At 52.5% G+C, this 27,905-nt stretch overlaps 11 protein-coding genes; 5 read left to right on the top strand and 6 right to left on the bottom strand.

The window, feature by feature from the left end:
- Positions 1-510: 510 nt before the first annotated feature.
- Positions 511-2,124, bottom strand: RCC_01947 (uncharacterized protein; the record flags this gene model as incomplete). The annotated part of the gene is made up of 1 exon (XM_023767231.1): positions 511-2,124. The coding sequence occupies one exon, from the start codon at positions 2,122-2,124 to the stop codon at positions 511-513; it is 1,614 nt and encodes a 537-aa protein (XP_023622999.1).
- A 637-nt stretch (positions 2,125-2,761) lies between these two features.
- On the bottom strand, positions 2,762-4,551 carry RCC_01946 (uncharacterized protein; the record flags this gene model as incomplete). XM_023767230.1 has 3 exons in its annotated part: positions 2,762-2,823; positions 2,881-3,072; positions 3,210-4,551. 3 exons carry the CDS (start codon positions 4,549-4,551, stop codon positions 2,762-2,764), a joined length of 1,596 nt encoding a protein of 531 aa, XP_023622998.1.
- A 1,231-nt stretch (positions 4,552-5,782) lies between these two features.
- Positions 5,783-6,418, bottom strand: RCC_01945 (uncharacterized protein; the record flags this gene model as incomplete). XM_023767229.1 has 2 exons in its annotated part: positions 5,783-6,200; positions 6,261-6,418. 2 exons carry the CDS (start codon positions 6,416-6,418, stop codon positions 5,783-5,785), a joined length of 576 nt encoding a protein of 191 aa, XP_023622997.1.
- An 882-nt stretch (positions 6,419-7,300) lies between these two features.
- On the bottom strand, positions 7,301-7,929 carry RCC_01944 (related to MGMT family protein; the record flags this gene model as incomplete). XM_023767228.1 has 5 exons in its annotated part: positions 7,301-7,469; positions 7,526-7,564; positions 7,617-7,697; positions 7,747-7,759; positions 7,815-7,929. The coding sequence occupies 5 exons, from the start codon at positions 7,927-7,929 to the stop codon at positions 7,301-7,303; spliced, it is 417 nt and encodes a 138-aa protein (XP_023622996.1).
- A 148-nt stretch (positions 7,930-8,077) lies between these two features.
- Positions 8,078-9,076, top strand: RCC_01943 (related to Pre-mRNA-splicing factor cwc26; the record flags this gene model as incomplete). Its single annotated transcript, XM_023767227.1, has 1 exon — positions 8,078-9,076. The coding sequence occupies one exon, from the start codon at positions 8,078-8,080 to the stop codon at positions 9,074-9,076; it is 999 nt and encodes a 332-aa protein (XP_023622995.1).
- Positions 9,077-9,997: 921 nt separating this feature from the next.
- On the top strand, positions 9,998-11,036 carry RCC_01942 (related to cytochrome c heme lyase; the record flags this gene model as incomplete). XM_023767226.1 has 2 exons in its annotated part: positions 9,998-10,081; positions 10,134-11,036. 2 exons carry the CDS (start codon positions 9,998-10,000, stop codon positions 11,034-11,036), a joined length of 987 nt encoding a protein of 328 aa, XP_023622994.1.
- Positions 11,037-14,002: 2,966 nt separating this feature from the next.
- RCC_01941 (uncharacterized protein) lies at positions 14,003-15,802 on the top strand (the record flags this gene model as incomplete). Its single annotated transcript, XM_023767225.1, has 1 exon — positions 14,003-15,802. The coding sequence occupies one exon, from the start codon at positions 14,003-14,005 to the stop codon at positions 15,800-15,802; it is 1,800 nt and encodes a 599-aa protein (XP_023622993.1).
- Positions 15,803-16,288: 486 nt separating this feature from the next.
- On the top strand, positions 16,289-18,544 carry RCC_01940 (probable ARP5-Actin-related protein; the record flags this gene model as incomplete). The annotated part of the gene is made up of 1 exon (XM_023767224.1): positions 16,289-18,544. One exon carries the CDS (start codon positions 16,289-16,291, stop codon positions 18,542-18,544), a length of 2,256 nt encoding a protein of 751 aa, XP_023622992.1.
- Positions 18,545-18,799: 255 nt separating this feature from the next.
- RCC_01939 (uncharacterized protein) lies at positions 18,800-19,944 on the bottom strand (the record flags this gene model as incomplete). XM_023767223.1 has 4 exons in its annotated part: positions 18,800-19,248; positions 19,303-19,681; positions 19,736-19,814; positions 19,868-19,944. 4 exons carry the CDS (start codon positions 19,942-19,944, stop codon positions 18,800-18,802), a joined length of 984 nt encoding a protein of 327 aa, XP_023622991.1.
- A 546-nt stretch (positions 19,945-20,490) lies between these two features.
- RCC_01938 (uncharacterized protein) lies at positions 20,491-21,713 on the top strand (the record flags this gene model as incomplete). XM_023767222.1 has 2 exons in its annotated part: positions 20,491-20,660; positions 20,708-21,713. The coding sequence occupies 2 exons, from the start codon at positions 20,491-20,493 to the stop codon at positions 21,711-21,713; spliced, it is 1,176 nt and encodes a 391-aa protein (XP_023622990.1).
- A 264-nt stretch (positions 21,714-21,977) lies between these two features.
- RCC_01937 (uncharacterized protein) lies at positions 21,978-27,833 on the bottom strand (the record flags this gene model as incomplete). The annotated part of the gene is made up of 1 exon (XM_023767221.1): positions 21,978-27,833. One exon carries the CDS (start codon positions 27,831-27,833, stop codon positions 21,978-21,980), a length of 5,856 nt encoding a protein of 1,951 aa, XP_023622989.1.
- Positions 27,834-27,905: the final 72 nt, after the last annotated feature.

Below are 27,905 nucleotides of genomic sequence, written 5' to 3'. Positions count from 1 at the left end.
AGCCACTCACGAGACATGGCGCAGCATTGCCAGCAAAGACAGCGTCACATTCCGGAATCCTGATGGATTCCACTGCCTCGATCATGCTTCTGATTCGACTGAGCCAACCACCGGTGAACCGTGGTCTTTCAGCTTCATTATGCGAGTCCTATTATTAACAGTGGCAAAGTCAGCCGTGCTGCGCAAAGCGCTGTGGTCTCGCTACCAGCTTGCATAGTGATGAATGAGAGACATGGAGTTGATGTGGCGGAGAAAACCTGGGAGAGCCCAGACGGATGAGAGGCACCAGCCGCATCGACCGACTGTGGACCGCTCCCCGCGTTTCCCGTTTCTTCCCACTAGTTCTAGTTCTACCTCCAACCTTGACTCGTGTGCACGCTCCGGAGTCCGCCCAATGCTGACGTTTGATTGGCTCAAACCACCTCTTCYCCAAATAACAGGTAAAGACAATTCCGGGACGTAATTGCGAGTCCGATCAACAGAGATGCATTCTGATGCTGTCAATCTCTGTCAATCTACAGCCCTGCCAGCCTCTTGCCGAACCGCCATGTCAAGACCATGACTCAAAGCCTGTAGCAACATCTCTTCAAGCTCATGCTCAACATCTCGCAGCCGCGAGCGGTCTTTCCGAATCATCCGCGGACTCCAAATCTCCCTCCAGAGCCCAATCTTCTCCTCGAGCTGATCCTTCTCCTTCCAAAGACTTTCATACCTTTGATGACCCTCCTCCTGGCCCGGAAAGCACACGCCATACATTCTGCAAAGCGTCCGCCATTCGCTGTTACAGTCGATCGCCCGCTTCTGGAACAAGTATGGCCACAATCGCTCCCATGGCCTGCCCACCGGCTGATCTGGCCAAGGAGAGTCGATGAGATATTGAGCTGATCGCTGGTACTGCTCTATAGGTCTGCTCAAGACGGCGGCTTTGCTCACGGCGAATTGTGAGCAGCATGGTCCTGCCAATATTTCGGGCAAGTCTTCCCCAGGGAAATTCGCTAGGAATACAGGCGCCATCAACCGCTCTTCTCCCTTCGGACTGTCCAGCGCGGTCTTGCTCGTATTGAAACCATTTGGGCAGTCGTGCTCTGGGTTGTCTCCTGCCCAAGTTCGTAGATTGAAATATCCCCTCTCGACTACTTGCGCAAGGTCGAGTTGCGTGAGAGCGAATGTCAAAGACTTTCGGAGAGTCGCATCCATATGCCAGGATCTTTCGTCCGCGTGGATGAAGATGTTGATGTCCGCGAGATCATGGTAGAAGTCTTGTAGGTACGTCAAGTACATGAGCGCTTCACGGGCCTTTGGTCTCGCTGGATGGTATTGAGCGGTTTGGTCGTTGCTCACATAGCGGATAATCCTCAGGTTCGGTATAAGGCCTTGCAATCGAGAGGTCCATGAGATGTCATCGGATTTTACGCTGGCAATGACCAGGTTTGTCGTGAGCCTGCTGGTCGATGAATATGGAGAGGTCAACCTTGCTATATCCAGCCGCTGTGGCAACAGAGGTTGGTATTCAAACAGATTATGCTGGAGTGCAGGTCCTATATGGCGTAGTAAAAAGTACAAAGCAGAGAGTGCTAAAATCACTCCAAGCCAGAACTTGTTGCTATGACTGTTCCACCGCATGCCGCGAGTAAACGACATGTTCAATGCGGTACGGAAGACTACCAAAGCTACAACAATTGGGAGAACTGGGAGGTCGTCTTCAGGCAGGCGCAGCGGCGCACAAGCAAGTTGCCCAGACCTGCCAATTCGGGGGGATATAATGATGATCAACGAGCCCCGCTCCATGTCGATGCGAAAATAACCGCAGGACTCTATTGAGTCAGGGGAAGCATCATGTAGTATCGCTAGGTATTCCTTCAGGACACGTGCAATGTTCCTTTTGCACGACCTTGTTCCGGCATTCCGCGGCTGACTTAAACGCCTGCAGCAGCATCCCTGGCATATCTTGAGCGCCAAGTCTGTCGTGGTGATGTTCGTGCTAAATTGGACAACGAATGAATACTCGGCGTCGCACGCCGTGCTCATGACATCCCGGAACGCACAGTATGTCGCACATGTACCAGGATCTGTAGCCAAGACGCTTGGGAATGAACTTGGCGTAATGAATAATGTGGAGAACATGGGCGAGGTTGCGCTCGTTGATAATATAAAGTGGCTCACGACCTGGTGAAATTGAAAGTCGCTGCCCTAGTCATTTGCAGCGATTAAAGATGTCGTACCTTCTGCAACGACCGTACACGACCATAAGAGGATTGTTCAGTTGAACACTTCACTCTTGGCGAGCACAGCTTATTTTGGGTGGCATAGCTACCAGTCGGCGAGGGTGGTCGTCAATGCACAAGTAGGAGAGCCGGCATTCTCCAAATTTTCCAACTCTCGGTTTTGCGATTCCCTGTTACGCATTTGTATACCAAGGCCAACAACGCTGGTGTTTGGCATCCAATAAGGCGGATGGACAGTCTCTCTTCCGCATACGAAAGACTTGGCGGGTCCTTTGATTCGGAGATTCATAATTGGCGACCAGCATTTCGATCGAGTTATCAATTCAATAGGTAGCTGACAATCAAGCTTATCGACTCGTAGAAGAACGTGGCAACTGTCGTGACTGGTTGAATAGCATTGAGTTGTAGAAGACTTGCTCGGGCAAATTTCTCCTACCCATGCATGTTGATCTTGTTGTGGATAATGGCATGGATCGAAGATCACTGCTGTGTTATAGTACACTCGTGATGTGACTCTCGAAATATCAATGCCAGGATCAAAGCCGCCGGCCGTAGGAGCTACAAATCTGTGCCCATATCTGTGTGAACATTACCGCATCTAGAAATCTTCTCATCAGTACTCCTGCCAAGCATCCATGTCACTTTAGATACTTACCATTGTCTGTCGTGAATGGCAGGACATAATGACCGAAAACGTCGCGAGGCGGTTCGTAGTGTGCAACGAAGACATAGGGAGGCGGGCGAAAGGCGGCCAAGCTCACGACACCGCGTTCGAAAGCGGCCCAGTCTGGGTCGCTCGCATACTTGGTGATGAACGCTGTCCACAATGGAACATCCCTCTTGCTGCCTATTTTTACAAACATGTTAGTCTGCATTGTCGATATATGAAGACACTCTTTTGGTCTTCCTAATCACTGCCCATTCGGTGCACKGGATGTTCCGAAGAGCATGTGCATCACTTCATCTCGTACAAACGGAACTTACCTCGCAGAGCCGCTGCTTCCACTCGAATGACGCCCGACCCACGATCTCGAAATATCCGAATAGCGTGCAGCATACCATCGTGTTTGATTTGACCGGAGAACTGACATTCCTCCCCTTCCTCATTCTCCAATTCGAAGTCGTCGATAAGCTGAGGATGAATGGCACCTGTGCGATCCTGCCTTTTCATAGCGACGAATGTCGAGTAAAAGAGAACCATTCGCTCGTGGAAGTAGAAATTCAGCTGCGCCCAAAGTGTATATTGACCATCATGGCGGGCACGGCACAGCTGAAGACTGGACTTATTCCGAATAATCTTCAAGTTGGTCAAAGGCTGGCAGTAATGGACCAGATTTCCAAAAGCGTCCTTTACAGCGAACAGGATTCTGGCACGATGGTCAGTCGGTCGCCAGTAGAGTCGAACGCTGAGGTTATCTCCTTGAAAGTCCACTCGCAGAGCTGGTAGGAATCCATCAAGGGCAAGATTTTGAAGAGCGTCCGGCTCGGGCCTACCGCAGCAGACTGATCGCTCGTTGGATCGGAATTCTGGTTGATATACTGTGGTCGGATGTCGTCCATCAAACACACGAAGCGACCAATGAGTAGGAACAGAGGGAGATTGCGGGAGGTATACACCGCCTGAATAAGAGGTATGACTAGACCCCATAGTATGCGACGAATTGGAAGTGTATGTCGGCGACAATGGCAATGGTGGTTCAGGAGCCGGACCACGAGGTCGATTCAAGTACTCGGTATCCCATTCACCAGAGTAGACAGATGGAGACACCGGAGTGTCTGGATTGTACAGGGGAGGACCTGGTGGACGACGCGGTCGTGGAYGAGGTGCATCCGGGATATGATGGTGGCGCGCACGTTCTTGGGCTTCCAAAAGCGCATGTAGGGACCGCCTCAGTGGCTCCGGGTTTGCCGTTGCTCTGCGTTCGACTATCCTGAGCTGAGCATCAAGGTGATCGTGGTACAGCTTCAATCGCATCGCCAACGAGAACGATGCCTCCAACTCCAGTCGATAATTTGCTTCTGCCCAGACGATATGCTCGGGCCGATCTTGAACCTTGACGAACAGCTCGAATATGTCATCCAAGGTGCACCGAAGTGAGCGCAAGGCCATTCCCAGATCCTCATGAACCTGGTAAAACGACGAGCCATGGTTTCTGTTGCCCTCTTCGCCATGAATTCGCCGAAGCACTGCGCTAATGGCAAAGAACTCGCTGACAATGGTAGCAATACTCGAGGCATTTTGTGAAAGATTGTCACTAAAGCGATGAAGTCCAGAAGCTGCGTCCTCGCATCGTTCGGCGTATTGAATAAGTGGCAGTGGAGGCATGTCATCGGCTGCTGGCGAGTCGGCAGGTGTACCGCACCGCAAGCGCTCGCCTCATTGGCCCCGCAAGGCAAGGCAAATCTGCACGCTTCCGTTCGTTCACAATTGTTCAAAAGCAAGGGAGGACGGCAGCGAATGACACCAGTTTCGGATCCTTCCTACGAACCTTGATCAATGCGATGTGCGGCGATGTGGGTGGCGTGTGTCGCAATACACGGCGCATGAGCTTTCGGGTGGGGGAGGCTCACCGGTCGAGATGACAGCTCCTTGTTCCTTTCGAATTTCGATTGTGCGTGCGACGCAAGAGCAGAAAATATAATCGTCGCAGCCGTATATGCTGCAGACTTGAAGACTGCGAGAAGTGGAAGAAGCGAAGCCGTGAAAGCGCACTTACCTTTGGCCGGTCGAGCACATGCAGACGTGCAGCAAGATCCCATTCTTGTGTTACTCAATGACCTCCAGGATCTTACCCCGTTCGGAGCAGCAACTGTCAGCAAGGTACAGTGGGTGGATTAATGATGAAGTGAATTTCAGAGGGCGCACGAGGACAAAGGTGAGGTCGAAGACCTAGCACCTGAGGCATCCACCCGCCAACCCACACTACGCAATTTCGCGCTCGTAACTTCCTCATCGACACTCACTTCAACACCCCACAAAGTGTTGATCGACATGTTGGACCAGATGTCCGCTTCCCAAAAGGTGGACCTTCGCAATCGCGTTGAGCATGCTCCATGATCAACCAAGGTAGGTCTACTACGAGTACTTTCGCACAAGAACGCCAACGACATGTACGATCTCATCTATGCGTCCGTCAGTGCGTGCCATGGCCCGACCGCATCTATACACTATTGGATATGCCTGGMGCTGGTATTCGCTCCGAGGATAGCAGTCGGGAGGCGAGGGAAGGACACCAATTATGCCTGCAGCAATWGACTGCAGCACATCTTGTCATTCTACARAAAGGCAGCACAGTGTGCTGCGCAACTAATCAACTCCTAACTAGGACTTGCAGTTCACGTCCTCGAAGAACAAACGAGCGCCAAAGGCGATCCCATTCTCCTCGTGACCATGCCGAAACGCCGCATTCATGCTCGTCGAACGACCCTCATGCCGATGAAAGAAGATGGTACAATGCAAGCAAAGGAGTCGCTTGAGGAAGAAATCATTACAATCGTCATCATGGCTCGATCCAACGCCGCTCATTATCAAATGCACTCTCCGACGTTGTCTGGGTCTACACAAATTCGTAGTCCTCATCGCCTGCATCTGGCATGGTGACGGGTGGTTCGGCCTTGGACTTGTTCTTGCGTCTTTTCTGGGTCGTTGGCTGAACGACCTCCCCATCGGTATCCAAAACGGCGTACTCGCTCTTAACCAGCTTGACTGTTTCACGCTCTTCGAACTTCTCAACAGCCTTGGCGAGGGCGACGTTCAGAATCTGGGAGCCCTTGGATGGACTGCAAGCGGCGTCGAAAGAGTAGGTGACTCCAGCATCAACAGGCGGTGCGGGAGAAGCAGCTTCGTCGTACTCATCGGAGCTACCACAGGAGTCGACTGCACCTTCCAGCATATCCTGTTTCCGTGCGACTTTGGCGCCATGTGCAAGAGACGCCACTGCGCCTTTCTCGATGCGGCGTGTGAAGTTGTATTCTCTGTTGCGCTGTCAGTTGTGAAAGAGGGGGCGTGTTGATAAAGAGAAGGAAGGCACGTACGTTTCAGAAGGACGGCGAGGACGAGGCTTGCCCTCGGCGCGACCAGAGGAGATAAGAGCTGGCCCGAGGGCCCACTTCTGCTTTCGAATAGCGTCGCGTTTGTAGTCTTGGGCAGTGCTGCGGAGGTCGGCGTTGGAGGAAGACTGCTCGGAGGACATGACTGCGGTGTATGGATAGTAACGGTTGCGGGTTTGAGATGGGCGGTGTTGGGGCGGGATTTGCGTATGAAGTGGTTGCTGGTTGGTATGAGTGGACACCTTGATGTCTGGGTTGCGTTGTTTGGGTAGAGTCGATCGTAGGATGACGAGCAGGTGGATGATTTGTTGGACAAACAAAGAGGCAACAGCAAGACTGTTATGGTGAAGAGGGCAAGTATGACACCGGAGGCGTGATTGCTGTCTAGCCGTCTGAGTCACGAGGTGAGTGAAGTGGATTGGGGCGCGGTGTCCCAAAGGATACGGCAGCGGGGCTTCAAGAGTGGCTTGGTACTTGTCGGTTTGGGAGATGAGGCTGCAGGTGAACGATGTTATCAATCAGTTGAAGGTGTTTGAACAGAGCACAAAGCACGTCAATCGGCATTTAACATGGACAATGAGTTGCTTTATTCCACTGAACGGAAGCCGAAGGCAGCGGGAGCTCTACCTAGCTGTGCACGCAGAGGCGGATTAGCTGATAAGCTCCACATGTTTATCGCCGCGTATGACCATGCGTTCCCTCGTCATGCAGAACGTGCTGTCCTGACTGGCAAGCAAATCTGGGGATCGTAACCCCTTGCTGACCGAGGTTGACACAGAACCGGGACAAAGGGAGGGTACTTTGTCTCTGATGGAAATAGTAAGATCGTCATCGCGATTCCGGAACCTGTCATGCGATACACGTGAAGGCATGTGCTGGCTAACGCGCGAGATCGTTATGTGCAAAATATGCCTGTACCTGCTGCTGATATGATCTTGCTTTTCGATCATCCGATTTTGATGGAAAGTCAATAGAAACGGTGTATATCCATCATGGACGGATGTCAGCGGACATGACCGGTATTCTTAGCCGGATCCATCCTCATCCTCAGCTTCACCTTCTTCCGAAGGCAGCCTGGCAGGAAACCAACCGAAAACGTCAAAGTCAACTATACGTTCGCCTAAGCTTCCACGCCCAACAGTGATGCCCTCTTGTATGAGAGCTGCTTCTTGARGGGCTGCTCCGTTGACTCCTCTGTAAGGATGCGGGTCAGCAGTGCCGCGATGTCACAGGAGTGGGTGGAGACGGACCTGGGTGAAATGACTCCTTTCGAATTGATGACTCTCTGCCTCAAAACGGAGGCTGTCAGTGTGGAACACTGACGAAGGATTTCATACTGACCACGGAACGGTATCGCTATTGTGGCGAGCACCGGGCTGATCCGTCGCGGATGGCAGGTATTTCAAACACATACCCACCTGGCTGTCGGGTGTTAGGTAGTGTTGTCCAATGGTTTCACATCATCTCATACCGTGGGCGTTCAGCTAGAGGACATGATCACATGAGTTGACATCCTTTCACGCTCCTGATGCGACTCACGGTATCCGAGAAGTAGTGCAATGTGGCCGTACGAAGTGACACTTCCAGCTGGGATCTCTCGTACCGCTCTGTAGACGGCAGAGTACCACGAGGCAGCTTCTTCTGAGCGAGGCATGTTGATGCCACTTACTTGTTATTCTGTGATGTTGGTTCACTTGGATGTACGGTGCTGTAGATGTGAAGCCGCACGTGCCACCTCGATCGACTTGAACTTTACGAGGTCGAGCTTCTTCTGGAAGATCTCACAATCACAACACATCACCATGCCTCTCGCCGATTATCTCGCCAAAAACTACTTATCTGCAGATACGAAGCCCGCCAAAAAGCGAAAGCGAAAGGACGTAGCCAAGTCAGACGGTCTCGTCATTGCCGACGATGATGCAGATTCCTGGAAAAAGCCCACGAGGAATGGAACTGGCTCCGACGACGAAGATGGGCCGGTAGTTGTTGGCCTTGCGGGTGGTTTGAATAAGCCTACAAAGAAAACAAAATGGATCACTGTCGGTTCGAATGCGCCCAAGGATGCAGATCAAGCGGCAGCGGATGCGATTCTTGCAGATGCACAGGCGGAATCCACAGCGAGAGCGCAGCAGGACGATGATGACCCCGCGATTGTGGATCAAGATGGTATGGACTTGAACGGGCCCACGATGGCATCTGGAGCTCTCGCAGGGCTACAAACTGCGGAACAGGTTACCAAGGCGTTAAAAAGGAAGGAACGGGCGGAGATGAAGGCTATGAAAGCTGCGGATCTGGATAATGGAGGACTGGCACAGCAGACCATCTACCGTGATGCTTCTGGGCGTATGATTAAAGTGGAGGAGAAGCGGGAGGAAGTGGCAGCAAAAGCGAGGGAAGCGGAGCGGAAGGAAAAGGAAGAACTGGAAAGTCGAAAGGGAGATGTACAACGGCAACAGAAGGAGGACAGGAAGCAGCTACTACAAGATGCAAAGGTCATGACTGTTGCCAGGCATGCGGACGATCGGCAGCTGAATGACGAGATGAAGGAGAAAGAGCGGTGGAATGATCCCATGGCGAAATTATTGACTACGAAGAAGACCAGCAACGGCAAGGCCGGCAAGAGTAAAGCGAGCGGGAAGAGTTACCAGGGTGCCTTTGAGCCAAATCGATATGGCATACGGCCGGGATGGAGATGGGACGGTGTGGATCGATCAAATGGGTTCGAGAGGAAGTGGTTTGCTGCGCGTAACAAAGCCAAGGATCGCGAGGCACTCGAATACGCATGGCAGATGGATGAGTGAGATACTCGCGTCTTGAGATGTGGTTGTAAACTCAACCTCTTTCTCTTGCACTGGCGTTTGGGCGTTGCAGTGCCGGCCTAGTGAGTTGGGGAGCCAATGATTGTATGCCTCGCCGAGTGAGCATATGCGCTCTTGTCACAAAGAAGCGCGTCAATGCAGGAATGTACGGCAGTGTACAAGGTTGTCGCGGTCGACCATCACGCGACGCTTCGTTATGGGCAGCACCTTGCAAGCACCAAAGACCGATCATGGCTGGGAACTGTGCACACATTGTCCGTTACAGCTATCTCAACAGATGCAGCAACATGCTCTGGATGGCTTATTGATCAAAAGGTACGGATCCTGTCATGTCCCGCCTCTAACGACGGGTCGTGCTCCAGATATCCTTCATGAGACATGTGGCCGCCAACCTTCAAAACTTGATGCGGGCAACACGAAGGAGTCTGACGTCTAGAAGAGTCAGCCGGGAGGGCAACGAGTGTTCCTCACGCCCGCGAGATGATATGCTCACAGAAATGGCCATAGAATCATGCACGAAGGCGATCGTTTATATGAATGATCAAACAGAATTTGAAAGAAAATGGCTCCTGTGAGAGCTCGTGATTCCCTCCCTCCTACAGAATGACGCTTACTATCAGCCTCGATTCCGCTCCATCAGCAAGGCTGTCTCTGCAATGTGCGTGTAGTGACAGCTCGCATACGAGGTCCACTAGAGCGGGAGAGAAGCCGGATATAGTATGACCCTTTGATCGCGTGTGGCGTAGAAGTACCTAGCGTGGCGCATCGCGCCTTCTATAATCGCCAACTTGTGATAGAACTTTCCCATCTCCATCACCTAACAAAATCTTCACTACATCCACCTGGCAAACAAGCGCCCCACAAATCTCATTGCTCAGACTTTACGATAGCGACAATACGAACATGGGCTGGTTTTGGGCAGATACAACGCCCTCGCGACCCGTCGCCCCTCATCCTATTCCCGCGAATGCAGATGCAACACCACCGGTAACCCTTTAACGAATATGCACGAGATGAGCACTGCTGATGGTTTTTCCAGCCATCATGTCCCATGCACAACAAGTCTGTAACTCCGCTGGCACCCGTACCTGCAACCCCCGCCGGCGCATGTCCCTACGTCCCACCGGCCTCTGCCTCTGCCCCGAACAATGAGGAACCAGTCAGCAGCGCCGCTCCTTCGTACGTTTCCAAGTTGAATCCCCTCAATTGGATGCCACACTCCATTTCGAATACTCGCGAAGCAGACGAACAAATTATCGACCTTCCCCTCGAGCGCGAAACCTCTACAATTCCCCGCGGCGATGGAACCGGCGTTTGGGAGTATCCCTCGCCACAACAGATGTACAACGCCCTACTGCGAAAAGGATTCAACGATACACCCGCCGAGCACGTCGAAAGTATGGTTTCTGTTCACAACTTTCTGAATGAGGGCGCGTGGGATGAGATTAAAGGCTGGGAGGGACGATTCTCGTCTGGACTACTAGCAGGCTGGAATCGCTGTGCAAAGGGCGAGGAAGGATATGAGCGACAAGTTATGCTGGAAACGCTTCGCCGYAGTAGAACACAGGAGGATGAGCCAGATCAGCCCAGCCTGATGCGTTTCACCGGACGACCGAAGGAGATGACGCCCAAGGCACGCATGATGCAGTTCATGAGCAAGGTCTTTCCAGATGACTACCCAAACAACCCGCCTTTTGATCGCCATGATTGGTTCGTACAGAGAGTCATGCCAGGAGGGAAGACGAAGGAAGTGCGGTATGTCATCGATTACTACAGCGGACCGCCGGAGCCGACGGGTGAGCCGGTCTTTTACCTGGATGTTAGGCCCGCTGTTGATGGACCTACGAGCGCATGTGAGAGAATGATGAGGTGGGGCGGTGATGTGTGGTGGCGAGCAAGTGGAGGTAGTGTAAGGGAGGAGTTGGCTCGGCAGAAGAAATAAGCGGTCAAAGAGAGCGTGTACAAATGAAGGTAATCCGGATCATGGATGGATGATGTTTAGCGTTTCATTTTGGCTGCATTGCATTGCATGGGAGTTTTATGGCACCTAGGATTGAACAGCGTCTCACCGGATCGGATTGAAATGCCAGAGGACTACAATCTAGCAAGGGTCTCGGCCAATCCAGTGGAGAGATCATGCGAGTCCGCTGCTCTGTCAATTCTGCGCCGATGCGTGGAGACGCTTTAGCACTCTACTCTGTATAGTATGAGAATTAATGACAGCGTCGTGGCGATTGCTGAATGAAATGCCTATGACGAAGACTAATTTCCCTGTTGTCAGCCCTACGTTATTGTTCTCCAAAGCTGGAACTCCATCCGTTGAAGATCAACATAAACAAACACAAGATGCAATRTCTACTCACCAAATTACGACTCTCCTCCAGATCGCCGCTAGCGATTTCCATCAACACTCCATAGATAGGGCCTCGCTCGCAAGGCGGAAACGATACGGAACGTAGAATATGTCATGTGAAGTTCCTTTCGCACTACGTAGGTAGCGTTCAATAGAACAGAGCTCCTTCGTAGCAGCTGTGGTGAGACATGAACGCCACCCGCTCGACAGCTCAAGAGCTTGTCTTCGACGGTGCTGCCGCGTTCCAGCTACACACTTCAGGAGATCGATTTGAACAAAACGATGGAATCCCCCCGCCTCGGCTGTTCGTTTGTGGAACTGCAATCATCAWGCAATGTCCACTGGCAAAAAAGATGTTCCGGAAGGAAAACAACAAGGCCGGGAAACGGATGAGGAGATAGATATTGGCTACGCGGCGGATTGCAGCAGCGAGGGCTCAGTAACGAGAAGCTCGAAGGATCCTCCTGTTTGCTATGGCTGTGACAGAATGTTCTGTTTTGGCGGCAATAGATGCGAAAATCGAGAAGTAAGAGGAAGTGGAACGCCGGGGTTTCGAAGCTGGCAAAGCAAGGGCAAGAGCGAGGAAGATGTGAAGAAGAGGAGCTGACATCCGAGGCCCATGACAACTCATGCTACCGCACTGGTCAGATTCGAGGGTGTTAGATCATACCTCTTACCAGAAGCCGCCATCAGGGACCACACGTGGTCGTGCATGATCGAGGGACGAAGCGGGTCGTCACGCACAATAGCATGTAGCTGCCGTGAGTTCTACAGGCCACTCCTCGATCTGCGGGCACTCTGACATGATGTGGGTGGATAAGCTGCTGAGTTCATCTCATGCAAACGAGGATCGCGGATGTTTGAGCTCTCGCTGCGAATGGAACCAGCCCACCTTCACACCATGATGAAACTGCAAGCCACTGCCAACTTCGATCTTGGAAGACCGGACACTCTTTTCGCTACTGGATCGTGTGCAAAATGCCACAAGATTCCACGAACGTACAAACGCATCTGGAGGGGCCAAGCCAACCTGCTCGTGGAAGGATGGTCACAGGTTAACGCAGCATGAGGGACGGCCATTGATCTGGGCGGTGAGTTCGGGAGAGCTACCGCACAACGTCCAGCAGTCTGCTCAAAACACTGTCAAACAACTACACCGCTGTGTGTCGGCCAGACTAAGCGATCCTCCAACTGCTGACCCTGGAGAAGAAATCGAAGGAGCTCAGTCGGAGACATCGCCGCATAGTGGCCTTTGAGCATCTCTTGGCGTGCACGCTGAAATCGCCTCCGTTGGTTGCAGGTAGATGTTGAGTAGACGGAATGAGAGAGTTGTGTCGTACAAAATCATCTGCCTGCGGGTACAGCATCTCTTTGTAGCAGAAATTGTTCCCCATGGCCAAACGATGCCCTTTTGACTTGATTCGCTGCCAACGCACGAGCGCTAGGATAATCGAGAGGACTCTGTGGGGCTTAAAAGCCTTCGACGCAGGGCGACGCAGGCCATCAGGAACTGCGGCGTGTCCTCATATAAAGCCGGGAAGGGTCGTGGAATCCTTGGTCAACGCCTTCGAAAGAGCAGCGTCCCGGTTGCCGAAATGCCAACCCTGATGAAGAGAGTTCCAGATCCGTGGATTCTAGAAAACTGGTACCGTATGATGTATCCCCGCCGTCAGCCAGAACGTCCGATCCAGCGTTCTAAAATTGTTGTCTTACTCCTGAGAGGCAGGGAATCMATCACTCCAGTCCACCTCATGCCAGCCGCAGACCCTTTCTTCTCACACTGAGAAGAGATGCCCAGTCAATGCTCGGTGTCCCGATCGATCCGGAGCAAAAAGGCCAAACATGTCTGCAAAGATGACATGCGGCTATTACTTTAGAGTTCTGCGATCTCCAGCCAATCACTGCGTTGCACACTCAATCCGAAACGAACCTCACTCCAGTTCCCTGCGGATGCAATCAAAGGCCGTCTGCCAACAACACCTCTCACACAACCCACCACGTGCCAGCCCGCATTTCCGACGAAAGCGGCTTCTCGTTGGCCCGACGGATTGGATGTCCCGATGTGCTGCAGCGTCACAAACGCCCYCGCATCGAGACGTGCTGACTGCCTGCCCGGACTCATCAACGATGCGCACGGCTGCCAGTCCACGTTTGTGGAAGCGCATCGCGTTTCGAAATCAAAGAAAAAGTGGGCTTGAATGGGGCCATGCGGCTGGGCGCTGCTGCGGACCAGCCTGCGGTGCGTCGATGAGATTCGAAATTATTACCATTTTGGTGCGCGTAAAGAGCCCTTGTTCTTGTTCTGCTTTCTGCCTTACCCCGTCCCCGCTTTGATGTACCGTCTCATCTTGCGAAATTTCGTTTCCTGCACCGTTTCAAGTCCATGAATTTCCCTGCTCTGCTTTCTTTCGCATTTCTGTCGTACCTAGTTTCTCTGCTGCACTCGGAATTTCAACTTCCTTGAATCGAGCGACCAAACTATCAACCAGCAAAATCAAATAGTTACTGCTGGAATTCCGTGGTTGGGTCCCGTTGCAAATTCTGTCAGCCTCCAAATGGCTGGCCCAAACTGTCTTGACGAGGAAAAAGATGGAGGCAGTGCAAATGGACCGGGCGGTGGACTGGATGATGAGGTGCCCGCCTCACTCGATCTTAGCGTCGATCAGCAACAACCAACTTCCACTCCCCCAGGTGTCGAGGATGGGAACCGGAAAATGGCTTCCCAGGAATCTTTCTTGACTGCCACAGGGCCTAGGTGCAGCGACGATTTACACGCAGGCCCCACCATCGAGTACAAGTCTGGGCTTGATACTTTCGTATTTCCGACACCTTCACCACGACTACCTAATCCTTCACCCAGACTGAGTCCTTCTCCTCGTCCGCCTACTTCTTCATCTCGGCTCTCACCCGAGTTAAGATTTCATAGCACAACACCTCAACAGACAACATCAGATCCTCGGTGCACCTCTCCGCCGATTGGCATGGCTATTGGGTCGCCATCACACGCACCACCCAGCTGGGCAAGACCGCAGACTAACGATTGCATCGACACGAGAATGCATCAAAGACCCCCGGCGCGTGCCCCACCAGCGGTGCCAGCAGTGCCAGCGGTACCAGAAAGGCACGGAAAAGGCAACACGATCAAGAAACAGCAACGTGCGAAGAAGACGTCAAGTTGGAAGGCGTTTAGCAACTTGTTCAGAAAATCGACCAAGCCAGCTCCCGCGACACCAGAACCGATCTACAAAGAGAAACCAGAAGAGGTAGCTGTTCGCCCAAGATCTCCACCCCTTATTGCACCTGATCGGCCCACTTCCACACTGCCGTTATCAGCAAGATTACCGCTTCCGACGCCAGTCTCATCGCAGCAGTCCCTCGTAAGGACGCTGTCTGAAATCCAACCGCAGCCACGTTGCGAGTCTCGTCAACCGGTCAGGATGTCATTCAACCGATTATTGCGATCGCCATGCGAGAATCCCACACACTCATCGAGTCCGTGGCGCGGAAGCTTCTTCCGTAGCGACCAAAACCAGCAAATCGCGTCACCACCTCATCCACCGACTGCCACTTTCGCGCGGACACCCCGAGTGGATATAGATCTACCTAGTCCTGAACTGGRGCGGTTCAGCGTCATGTTTTCTGATCTGCTGTTGCCAGGTCCATCGACCGACTCTAAACCTACCCTTCTCGAGCGAAGGCTGAGTCGCATGTCTGCCAGCGCGAGAGCTGCGCACGTTCTCAACACCAAGGTCGATGTCCAACCAGAAATACCATCGCGATATCAAAACAGCCAAACGTCAACGCAACCCAAACGGCCGCTCTCTATCAAGGTGGATCCAAGAAGGCATACTGCTACTCCCACGACAGCAATACTTCGACCACCACCTGTCGTCCGGTCCCACACTGCATCCATATATGACGCATCTGAGCAAACTAACAGCTCGCCCGAATCGCATAGTGGGTCCACTTCGCACAGCGAAACATCTCTTCCCGATACCCCGACTACGCTCTCCAACTGCTACCGGCCAGTATCCATGAATGCCAAGCAGCAGGAGACTTCAACATGGGACATGTCTCATTCACAGCCCGAGATCATGTGCTCGCCGGATTTCATGAACTCGCGCGTGGATCACTCCATCGATCTTGAGCGGCAGATGGTACAAGTGAGTGTTGCCAGACAGGTTAGCATCAATCAGGCGAGATCCCAGGTCCGACGAACAGTGTCGACGAGGCGACCGAAATTGGTGAATCTCGCCATGGCGAAAAATCGCAAGAGTGAAGCTGGAGTCTTTGACTCGGTTGAGAATCTGCATGACGAAATGCCAGATGCAAGGTTGATCAAGGAATACTCATGACTTTGAGATGAGCAGTTTTTACGAAATAGATGTTTTTGACCTGAGAATAGCATAGAAAGCTAGAACTGATGACCTTTGCCATACAGTCCCTATCTGCCACTCGATATGTGACCGCGCAATCAAGCGACATGTTGATGTTGGTGAGACGAAGCGTGAGGACACTGTGAAAATGTGAAAATGGTGTCGCCTCGATTTGTGCCACGTCGATTTCCCTTTATAACGTCTCCAGACTCACAGAGTCCTGGCGAGCATCCTGGTGCCCCCTCACTGGAAGCGAATTTATTCATGTCAAGTAAAGTGGACCTCTCGCCATCGAGAATGACTTGTGATGTAAAGAGACGGTGTGTTTGCATGTGATCGTCTATTCGCATTGTGCATTCCCGGAGCTTTACCCGATACAGCATTCGACCTCACAAGCTACAAGCTCCAGCGTGCAACACCTACAAGCAGACAATGAGCTAAGTGATCTCCTCATGCATCATTGACATGCCTCACTACACGCTTCCCATCGAAAGTCAGGCCGGGCGTAATGAGCTCAAGGACCCTCCGTCAACGATATACAATGTCAGTGAWCCGCCATACCACGGCCAGCTACCCGCGGACAACAACGCATATCGAAGCACGACACGCGACACGGCAATCGTCATCGACAATGGCTCATCGGAGATTCGCGCAGGCTGGCAGACAGATGCTRCGCCGCGCCTGCAATTTCCGCCATTGATGGCACGGTACACTGATCGCAAGCTGAACCGCAAGCTCATGTTCATTGGGAGTGAAATCTACTTTGATGGTACAGCTCGCGGGCAGGCGAAGAATGTGTACGAGCCGGGAAGTAATATTGTCAACAATTGGGACGTGCAGGAAGGGATTCTGGACTACATTTTCTTGAAGCTGGGTGTTGATGGATCGCGTGGTGTCATTGACCGGCCGGTCGTGATGACAGAGCCACTGGCAAATTCGGGATACACACGTAAGGTGATGAACGAGATCATGTTTGAGCTGTACGGGGTGCCCAGTGTGGCATATGGAATCGATTCGCTGTTCGGCTACAACTACAATGGAGGTGACACTGGCTTGGTGGTGTCAAGCGCTAATATGAGCACACATCTCATCCCTGTAGTAAACAAGCAGCCGCTCATCAGCCATGCGACACGTCTGGATTGGGGAAGATCCCACTGCGTGGAGTATCTCCAAAGACTACTAAAAGCCAAGTACCCAGGGCTYCTCACTACTGGCAAGGTGACCGAAACACAGATTGAGGATTTGGTGCGGTCACATTGCTACGTCAGTCAAGACTATGATCAGGAAATGGTGCGTCTGCTCGATTGGACCGGGCTCGAGGATCGCGACCATATTGTGCAGCTCCCCTTCCAGGAAAAGGAAGTCATTCAGAAGACCGAGGAGGAAATTAAGCGTGCAGAGGAGAAGCGAAGAGAGGGCGGACGGAGATTGCAGGAGCAAGCAGCGAAGATGCGGTTGGAGAAGCTCGTCAGGAAAGAGCAGGAACTGGAATACTTCAAGCAATTGCAGCAGCAGGTCCAAGAAGCAACCACCAAGAAGGAGGTGAGGGCGTTGTTGGAGGAGGATGAGTTCAAGGATGAGAATCAGCTGGATCGTAAGATCAAGGAGATGGAGAAGAGCATTCGCAAACAGCGAAACAAGGATGTTGGTGATCTGGAGGAAGAACCAGAAGAGCCGCCTACCTACCCACTTCTCGACATGGCAGATGAGGATCTGGACGAGGATCAACTGAAAGCGAAACGCGCTCAACGACTTCTCAAAGCCAATCACGATGCTCGTGCTCGAGCAAAGGCCGAGAAGGAAGCCGAAAAGGCTCGCCAGGCTGCGATTCAACGCAAGGACGACGAGCGCCGCGAGGCAGACTTGGAAGGCTGGGTTGAGGAGCGAAGGGCGGCACGAGCGGCCACCATCCAGAAGATCAAGGAGCGCGATCGCCTGAAAGCTGATCTGGGAAACCGAAAATCGCAAGCATCACAAATGCGGATGAAGCACATTGCGAACCTTGCTTCTGATAATCCCAACGGGCGGAAACGAAGGCGAGGCGGTAATGACGACGACGGCTTCGGAGCCGACGATGCGGACTGGGCGATTTACCGTGAGATTCAGGCTGGCAAAGACGATGACGAGGATGATGAGGAAGAGGATCTGGGTGCTCAGCTGAAAGGTATCGAGGCACAATTGCTGAAACACGACCCCGACTTCACGGAGCAGAGTACACAGGAAGCACAGAAAGATTGGACGAAGAGTTTGCTGCATGCATTCTCAAGAGGACCCTGGCCATTCGACTCTGAGAGTGCAAAGGAGAGCAGTCAGTTTCATTTGAATGTCGAGCGAATACGAGTGCCAGAGGTGGTCTTCCAGCCAAGCATCGCGGGCGTGGACCAGGCTGGTATTGTCGAGATTGCAGAGGATATTGTCAGCCAAAGGCTAGGAGCTCATCCTGCGAGGGATGCGATGCTGAAGGATGTTTTCATCACAGGTGGCTACACACTGTTCAAGGGTTTCGAGGAGCGGCTGAGGGATGAATTGAGAGCMGTGTTGCCCGCTGATTTGGATCTGGGAATTCGAAGAGCGAGAGACCCAGTGTTGGATGCATGGAAGGGCGCAGCGAGATGGGCGGGAACGGAGCAGAGCCGGCAGAGCTTTGTGACCAAGGAGGAGTACGCAGAGAAGGGTGGAGAATATCTCAAGGAACACAATCTTGGGAACGTTTACTCCTAGGACATTTTATGGATCATGGTATGGGAGAGCAAAGTTTTGCGGCCAAACGGTGCTTGAGGAACCCTCACACCGGACCCTATCCTATTCAAAGTCCGTTTTGTTCCGTTGCCTCTATCTGGCACTTCTTTGTCAAACGACAATGCAATTATGGCAAGCAATCACAACCTTGCGCATCCTTCCAACAGCCTCGATGGTTCTTCAGCATCCAAACGCCGATGCGACTGTTTGATCGAGCGAAACAGCCGCCAATGCTTTCTAGGCTCTGAACGCAATATTGTCGTCTCTGTGCTCGCACTGTTGCAGAGGATCTCCCGCCTTTGTACATGAGAGACAAAGATGCAGCATACCACGCTCCAACTTATCGGCGAATTCTTCAAACACCTGAGCTATGCTCTCTGGAGTTCTACTAGTATAGTCGCACTGCTGCATACGACCTCCCTTGTGTGCCGGGCAGCCCTCGTCGATGCTCCGAAAGCTAATCATGCGCATCGCTTGAAGCACGGCCTTGAGCTGAAGGTCCTCTGCGTCTAGAGACCAGAGCTTCCAMTGCTGAAGGACCTCAATGAAGTTGTAAAGGTACTTGTAACGAATATGGCAGTTGTGCGAATCGGTCTTGCCGAAGCGTGTACATGCAAGGGCTGTGCGATCTTCCAGTAATTTGGAAATCGACATCACCATGCCTATACGTTGCATCTCAAGTGCGCCTGGCATAAATTAGGTTCCGTATAGTAACAAGAGCGAATTAGGAGAAGACTCACGGCAGGCGGGCACTAACGCATCATGTCCTGCTCGGATAGTCGATGGGCTCTCGAGGATAAGCCGCAAGCCAACTTGTCCAWATAATTCATTTTGATCCAGGAGATAAGTCACATGAAGCAACTCGTTCAACTCATTGAAATCGCACTTGGTCGCCTGAAGTCTAGCTTGGACCCAGTAATATGCCATGGGTGCCAAAAGTCCTGCACAATCATACTTGTCCACAGCCAGTGCAAGCTGCTTGACACCGGTGATGTCCAGCGATGATGGGAGAGAGCTGATGCGCATATGCATAGCCTTGAAGATGAGTATCATGGCAGATGGTTCGTCTTCTGGGAGGATAACCTCGACGTTGGACGTCATAGCGAGTGTATTTCCTTCCTGCGAGAGCCAAGACTGTCAGCAGCATTCGGATTTGCGCAGCGAGGGAGTCACCTTGAATTTCGGACCAAGCATCGCTTTCAGCACAGGTGAGGCGGTAGATACGAAGAGCGAGAGAACTTTGATGCGCACCCTGGTTGGTCGATTAGCGGCTATCGAGGTATGGAGATGATGCGCAGTACGCACAAATGGCCATCATCGGCGGTGCAGATGAAAACGACGTCTCCGCCGGGAGCGATGTCAACTATCTCCGGATCTTCCATATTGAGTGAATGTTTGCAGAATGTGAGTCGTCGTTGAGGGACTTTTATGTGATATGCGAGCAAACATGTGCTGGTTTGATGCCAAGAAGCTAGCGCGTAAGTGAATGAACTTCACCGTGGCAGGGCGGGTAACCGAGCAACCAAGCAATCATAGGACAACGAGACATCTAGAAGAAGCTGAAGTGGGATCTACTCAGCGTGAATGATACGATGCGAGTATGGACGCCCGCAGCGACTGAGGCCTATCCGCCCGTGACTAGCTACGTCTAGATGGCGCAAACACGATAGCTCTCAGAAAGGCGGGCAGGGCCTCTTTGTAACAATCTGGTCCCGTCTTGCTGAGAATGACGTCGAAAACGAACATCGTCGACCCGTGACGGTTCCGCTCCGCCCCCGCCGGACCCCACTTTTATTCAGAATGACGGTTCTTTTTTTGACAACAATAAGAAAGAATTTTGTCCAATCGGGTAAGATCTGCAGATGGTCAGTTGATAACATCAACTCAACTCGCCAAAACATCTCTTCCGCATCCACGCGACTTCAAATATGAGCGAGAACGCGTCCAAGAGAATGAGGGCGGATTCCGGACAGGCACCCATCACTCCGATCTCGCCGATCTTTTCCAAGAGCCCGCAAATGCCCTCGCAGGTCATTACTATCTGCCCCGAAGGAGATGCGATCATCGTTGCCAGCGGTGTCGGTGGAAGGGCGGTCTCGTAAGTGCTCGGCGTCCTTGAATCACAGCTTCACTAACATTCTACAGAATCGGTCTCCGCGCGTCCACGGAGTTATTGAGCATCTCATCTCCAGTTTTCAAGCGTCTCTTAGCCGAACAGCAGCCTTTCCAGGAACAAGGCGCACTTTCCAGGCCCACGAGACTCATCACGCTCACAGCCGACCCTGGAACTGCCTTGTTCACCTTGCTCAACGTCCTCCATCTCCGCAATGAGGTTCTTCCGGCTCGAGTGGACCCGAAAGAGTTGTCACAATTCGTCGAGATAGCCGCCAAATACTCCTGCCTACCTGCTGCCTCCCGCGCAGCTTCGCCATGGCTCGACCACATCTACCATCGATACCCCGACCCACCACTCTACCAGATGGCCAAAGCAGCCTTGGTCCTTGGCGACGCCATCTATTTCGCTCGATTCTCTTCTCGCTGGGTCTTGGAAGCAGATTTCAGCCAGCAATCAACACCCACCATCCCCATGAATCATCCTCACCACCGCCTTTCCAAAGCTCTTCTTCAGCGACAGATGGACGGTATCCAGGCTCTCCGCATCGATTTTGATGACATACACAGCCCTCTTGCAGACGCTCTCTCAAGCCAGTACAAGCACTACGTCGATACGCCTCCTGGAGATGACGGCACATCGATTGCGATGGGAGGCGATCCAGATGCAGAATACTGCGTTTCCGACAAGGAAGGTGCACTCGAATACCTGGCTGCCCTCCGCGATGCCAAGCTGTGGCCAGAGAGCCTCTGGCCCAGAACCAACCTCGCAGCAATCACAGACTTGGTGGCGAAATTACGCATCCCAGAGTATGATGCTAGTGACGCCTGCCATTTCTGCGCACATGTGGATGAGGAATTCGCAAATGCGATGGATGACGTGAGGCTGGACCACAAGGATCGTCTCTGGGGACTTTGTTTGGAGTGCTACAAGGCGGGTGGCATCAGGGCAGAAGAATGCACCTACCAGCACGAGAAGCCGAGTTCTCAGGTTTGGTTGGTCAAGCTCAAGGGCAACGTCAGTGGACAACATCCGTGATAGATGGGCTCTTGCATGGAACGATCAGAATCGTTAGCATGCATAGGTCGTCCGCATTCCAACGCGCGAGAGCTTCTTCGAGATAGCAGCTGTAGATACATCATGAACAGAATTAAGAAACGAGAGCGTAAAATGTTCATTACAGAGCTGTTGATATGGGAGATCACCATATAGAGCAGCTCCTTCGTGCGTTCTCCGCTAAGGACAAGCGATTCTGCTAGTATGGCTCTGGTTCCTCGCACACTTTCAATCAATTCGTCGATGTTAGGCTTGCACTGCCACCATTGCATCGTCGATCATCTTCTCGCCATCATCCTTGCCTTCGTCTAGCATCTCCACATCCTCATTCTGTTCCACCGCTGCCACAGACTTGTTACGCTCAGCTTCATCACGCCTTGCGCCCTCCTCCTGTTTGCCATGAGCCGTAATACTAGTCAAGCCTGGAAACGTGGGTCGTAGCGCCGGAGCTTCATTTGGTGCCTCTTCATCATCACTCTCTGGGCCACCTCCTTCATCATCACCTTCCTCTTCCAATTCGCTCAACTCACTCTCGTCATCAGCACTGTCGTGCACGCTTCCCGGCGCACTCTCCGGGACTGTCTGTAAATCCAGCGGTCGATGGCGTGGAATGACCACCTGCGCAGGCCTGATGACTGTGGCAGTGACTTCATCTTTCCTTGATTGCTGAGCACTAGACTTCTGGAAGCCGGCCTCAGCACAGGCTCGGATCTCCCTTCTTCCGACCCCAGTCTTTCGTCCCGCGCCAATCTTCTTCGAAGCTCCAGAAGCAGGGTCATTCACAACAGTTGATGCCTGTGGGGGAACCGCCGGCGGATGCGCATCACTAGCGCCATCGGTGTTCATCAAATGGTTGAGACTCATCACTTGACTTCGAGGTGGGCTGACAGGCACTTTTTTCGCCTCTTCTTCCCGCTGCTCCCGCTTGTATTCCTCCCACAGCGTTTTCCCAATACCGTTGAAAAGACTGGCATATGAGTCTCCAATGAGGTCATCAATAGCGCTCGGCTTCATCAGACCTTGGTTGATTTTCTTCAGCTCCTGCACATCACGCATAACATCAAGCGCGGGGAGAGTCCCTGGATCCTGCTTCTCCATCCACTTCTCCAAGGGCTCTTTGCGGGCAAGAAATTCTTCGTGTGAAATATTACTGAATGTGCTGGTCTCCAGTCCCTCACTGAGCTGTCCGTGTGCGCGGAGCATGGAGAGGTATGCTGTGCAAATGTCCTGCCACACAAGAGAATGCTCAAAGATGTCGTGCGGGCGACGCCTGACTCGTCGCGCCAGAGTCTCCATACTTGCTCGATCGCGGAGTTCCTGGAGGATCTTGACCAAGAAACGTGTATAGCGAGCGGTGTAAACGAAGTGGCGCCCAGCACGCTCTGCCTCTGGGCGCCAAACTTGCAGGACCATGGTCTTGGTGAAGAGGTCCCCCATCATCTCATTTCGAGCCGCATCCACGTTCGGTGTGGTTCGGTACGCGGGGTTATAGGGTGTAGTGTATTTGATATGTGCAGCCCGGGCAATCATACGGTGGTACCAGTTTGACTTGTCGGCCGCACGAATCCTCTTCAGCACGGTAAGAGCATACTCCGGCCAGTCTGCAAGTGTGTCTGGGCCAGTTATGAGTCGTGAGTACTGTGTGCGATCCAAAGCTGCGATGCCCTCTTGCAGACTGATGCTACCAAGGAGCACCAATTTGTGCGTGATGCTGAGGAGCTTGTAGTGCGGTTCCAACACCGGTTCCCGCTTCGTGTCCTTGCCTTCCTTTTTATCCTTTTCTGGCAACAGCTCAAGAGCCCTGAGAAAACATGCGAGTACGTCGTGGCCGGTGGGAGGGACTTCACGCTTCTCGCCAGTCAGGCGAAGTGATTCTGGAGCGGAGTGCATCTTCCATCGACATTTCCCAACCATGTAATGTAGCATCCAATTGTCTGGCTGCCTGGCAAGCGCTCTGCCGAAGAGAGCATTGGCCAGCTTCCATGCGGCGTACAGCCGCAGTGGTCGGAAGGATTTGTCTTTGCATACGTTGTTCGACTTGGTGACGAATCTGTCGACTTCTTCCTGCAGCGCAAAGGGTTGCATGCTGAACGGTTCGCGAGAGGAACTGTACAGTCTTGTAGCGAAATCCTCATAGAGCGAAGCCATCTTGTCGGAGGTCTTGAAAGCCAGGTCCGCACAACGATGAGCCAAACTGGTGGCCATAGTATAGCAGTGTATGGCGTTCTTCTGAAGCGCGATGATCTCAGGCATTTGACTATTGAGCTTCTCGGCCGACCACACAACATTCTCCTCAATCTTTGTGTCGTACGCCTGACCCAGACGATACCATGTTTCCCAACGCTCGGAAGAGTATTCCAGATCCTGTAAGAAGAATGCAATGGCAATTTCCACGTCCTCAAGTGGAGCGGGCGCTGTCCGCTTTTGACAGCGAAACCTTGTAAGAGCCATTTGTCCCATGAGAAAGTACCAGCCTTTGGAGGCCAGTAGCACGTCATTCTTGTCAATTGCTGTGACGGGGAGATGGTTGCCTTCGCCTTTCAGGCAATCGAAAAGGTCCAGAGGGTTGATTGGCGAGCGAAGGTAGGCACGATATGCGTCCCTATTCTTGACAATGGCCTCGGTGGATTTTTTCTTCGGTAGAGCACCATGAACCTTTTCAATAGTATCTTTCAACGAGTGCTTCACCAACTCTCTCATGGGCAATTTTGACGCTTGTGCTAGCAGCAGATCTGTGGATTGAAGTGCCACTCCACGGTCCAGAAACGCGTCCCGTGTACACCGGTGCTCGATAAGCTCATACGATGGGTTCAGGAAGCAGTTGATGCCGTAGAGATCATACAGGACTTGTGCTTGTTCGCTGTCATATCCTTCGACATGGGTCATTTGAAACAGCTCGTCCTTGAGCATGCGGACGAATGCGCGGTTGGCAACGCCACAGATCCCGCGAAGACCAAGATTGCGATGGACGGTACGCAGGAAGTCGAATCGGTCTTCCAGCGGAGAGGGATAACTTTCGGCATTCTGCAAAATGGCCTCCTTGAGCAATGCATAGAGCACAATCCAGAGCTGGACTTGCATCTCATGAACGATAGTGGTAATTGCTGCAAACGAGGGAGCAGGCAAACCGCTTGGCAATGATGGGGGGTCAGATTTGCCTACGTGGATGTTGTCGTGAGCAATGTTGAAGACTTGCAGCAGCTGCAAGACCTCGCCGAAGCTACTGACTGCAAGTCTCAGACCCGGCTCATCCACACATTCGAGGGCGCTCTTGTCGGTCTGAACCAATGTGTATAGCTTAGTGACCATTTCCCGCACCAAGCGCAGACTTTCAATGACCAATACTTGACGCTCACTTCGTGCGAGGTTGATCTTGTCGGAGGACTTCATATCTTTCAAGACCATCCGAATCATGCGCAAATAACAGTACGTCACCATCGGGGAATAGTCAATGTTGACGTAGGCGTCTCGCAACCGCTGCCAAAGAAGCAACTTTACGGTGATGGGGCTGCTCTCCAGGAAGGACACAAGTTCAGGATTCGCTGAATAAGGCGCGGGCTTCCCTGGGGCTTCATCTACTTCGTTGTCTGACATGTGTCTCTCTGGCATCACGCACTCCAGCAGTGGCTCAAGACTTTCGATGACTGCCGCAGGCTCTTCTTTGACATCCTGGTTTGTGATTTTCAAGAAGAATTCTCGCGTTGTCAGCTTCGACACCTCCCGATCCAGCGCCGAGACGGACAATTCTGGCATGATGGCATTGTTCTGAAGTTGCAGGCAAGGCTCGCCCGCAGCCACAAAGATTCTCCGGAGATCGCTCATGCACTCCAGAACATGCTCTTGCGCTATATCTGAGGATGCACCGATGTTGCAAGCCGTCGCCCAGAGGAATCTCAGAGACAGGGCATCCTTCAAGCTCGGAGTCCCATTTTCATCTACATCCGCCTCGCGACAGACCTGCATGACTTCCCTCGAAAGCTCTGCCCATCGGTTCAGCCGCTCGCCTTGACTTATTACAGTTGCGCTTTCCACGCCACTGTTTGGTGATTTTATCARACAGTAAATGTCAAGGTGCAACTCGAAAATGGTCTGTGCCATCTCGGCAAGTGCTGTCGCTTTGAGATCCTCTTCGTTCGTCACACATTCCCTTAGCTTGTTTAGCTCGGCAGCCGTCTGCTTGAAGATGGTCTCGTCAAAATTGACGAGGATTCGTACGACCATCGTTTTGAGGCTTTCGGGCCAGAGAAACTGGATGTAGCTGTTGCCCGGCGATGAGGACGACAGGCGACCAGGAATCAAAAGTGCGCCGATGAATCTCCAGGCTGCAGCTTGGACCAAGGTCCAGTCATCGTTCAGACTTTGGATCAGCTCATCAAGTCCATCGTTTGGTAGGAGAGGTGTTTTCGACGGGCTGGTCGAGGTGCCACCACTTGCAAACAGGTTGCCGGCAGCGTTCATACTTTGACTGATGTCGAGGCTCTCGCTGCTGTTACGAAACAAATGCGCCAGCTGTTCGTTGTATTGGTGTAGAAAGGCGTGGAGGTCTGCTCGTGCACATCTCAAGTCCGGCTCCGCCGTGGGCTCTGTATCCGCTGACGCAGAGTGCTCTCCAGGTGATGCGATTTGCAGTTCTTGACGAATGTTCTTAGCAGCGCCGAATCCAACAATTCCGACCTTCTCAAAGAGATTTCCGACTGTCTCAAACATCCAATCATCGGCAGCCTGGAATTCATTCAATTGCTGCTCATATTCCCACTGGATGTTGGCTTCGATGAGGGCTTTGCGCGTGTCTCCAGTGTCCGCGTTTGACTCTCGAGCACGGGTTCGCCTGCTTTTAGAGCGGCTTTCTTCTAGCCCATCGTTGAGACCTGCCGCATCGCCCGAGCGTTTCCGTGAAGGTAGCGTCAGGGTTGGAGAGTCCATCATGTTTGCATCTGAATCGGAACGAGGCCTTGTCTCGAGTCGCATGCTGGGATGCGCAGGTGCTATCTGCGGTTGCGTAGTGGGCTTGCCGTAATCGAGTCCGGGAAATTGCTCATCAATAGAAGAGGGATACGCAGTCAAAGCTGATGTGTTGACGGGAGACGGTGGTTCGTCAGGAGACATCAGCTGCTCGACGGCCATCTCGTCTTCAGATTCTGTCGTGCTCAGGTCAAAAGCGACCGCTACGCCCGGTCGAGCAGATGATGTGCCATGTTGCTCGGCAAGGAGCTGTCGCAGGAGAATGTCGCCCATCTCAGCCCAAGTTTGTGGACGTTTGAGCACAATTCGGTCTGGTTCCTGTATTGTKGCTTTCTCTTGCTGCTTTCGCAGTTCGGATTCGCGCTGCAGAATATCAAAGTAGGGATGCAGGCGCTCTTTCAAAGCCTTTGATAGTACCTTTCGCTTGTTAATGAGGAGTGGACTTTGCAGTAGAGACAGCTGATCCTGCATGTCGCCAACCAGCTCCCGTAGCTTTTCGGCGGCGGAGCCCTCCTCAAGTCCCGGCAAAGAGAGCATGCCACCCAGACCTTCTTCGTCGCCATCGAGAACAGATTCCAAGCAGTAGCGCGCGACACGTCCGCTGTCAAGTATTTCCCCAACTGATGCAGTTCGCCGCCACAAGTCGATATCACTATCATCCTTGTCCAGCGCCTGAACGAAGTGGTTCAACGCAGCAGTAGCATCGGCCAGAATCTGATTAAGAGTGACGTTGAAAATGTCAAACTTCGCTTCCAAGGCATCCAATTTGAATTGCGCATAGTTCTTGTGTGAAAGGTGCAGGACTTGAGGCAGCGTACTTGGCCCAGTATCCAGGCTGTTSGCGGCGGTTACAGATCCAGGTACGACATCGTCCCAGATGGTTTCAATCTCGGGGGAAGCGCCATATAGCTCGATGCGCTGGAGCTCAGTCTGTGACTCGGGATATTTAAAAATCTCAGAGTCGAACAGCTGCTGATATGCGATGGACGCTTTCTCATACGAATCAGGACCTTCCGAGTGGAATCTCAGGGCAATTTGATAGAGCTTGAGAGCTTCCTCGATTTGGATCTCCTTGGTGTCGTCGATTTCAATGTCGGACTCATCATCCGACTCGATGTTGAGCGCGTGAAAGCCCGACATGGTGTCTGGTGGTTCATGAAGAGTCAGCGCGCTCCATACAGACTTGAGATGTCATTTGCATGGGGCAGTAGA

This window comes from Ramularia collo-cygni (genome assembly GCF_900074925.1).
Source record: "Ramularia collo-cygni strain URUG2 genome assembly, contig: RCC_scaffold02, whole genome shotgun sequence".
Lineage (NCBI taxonomy): Eukaryota > Fungi > Ascomycota > Dothideomycetes > Mycosphaerellales > Mycosphaerellaceae > Ramularia > Ramularia collo-cygni.
This window is presented reverse-complemented; position numbering and strand designations above follow the sequence as displayed.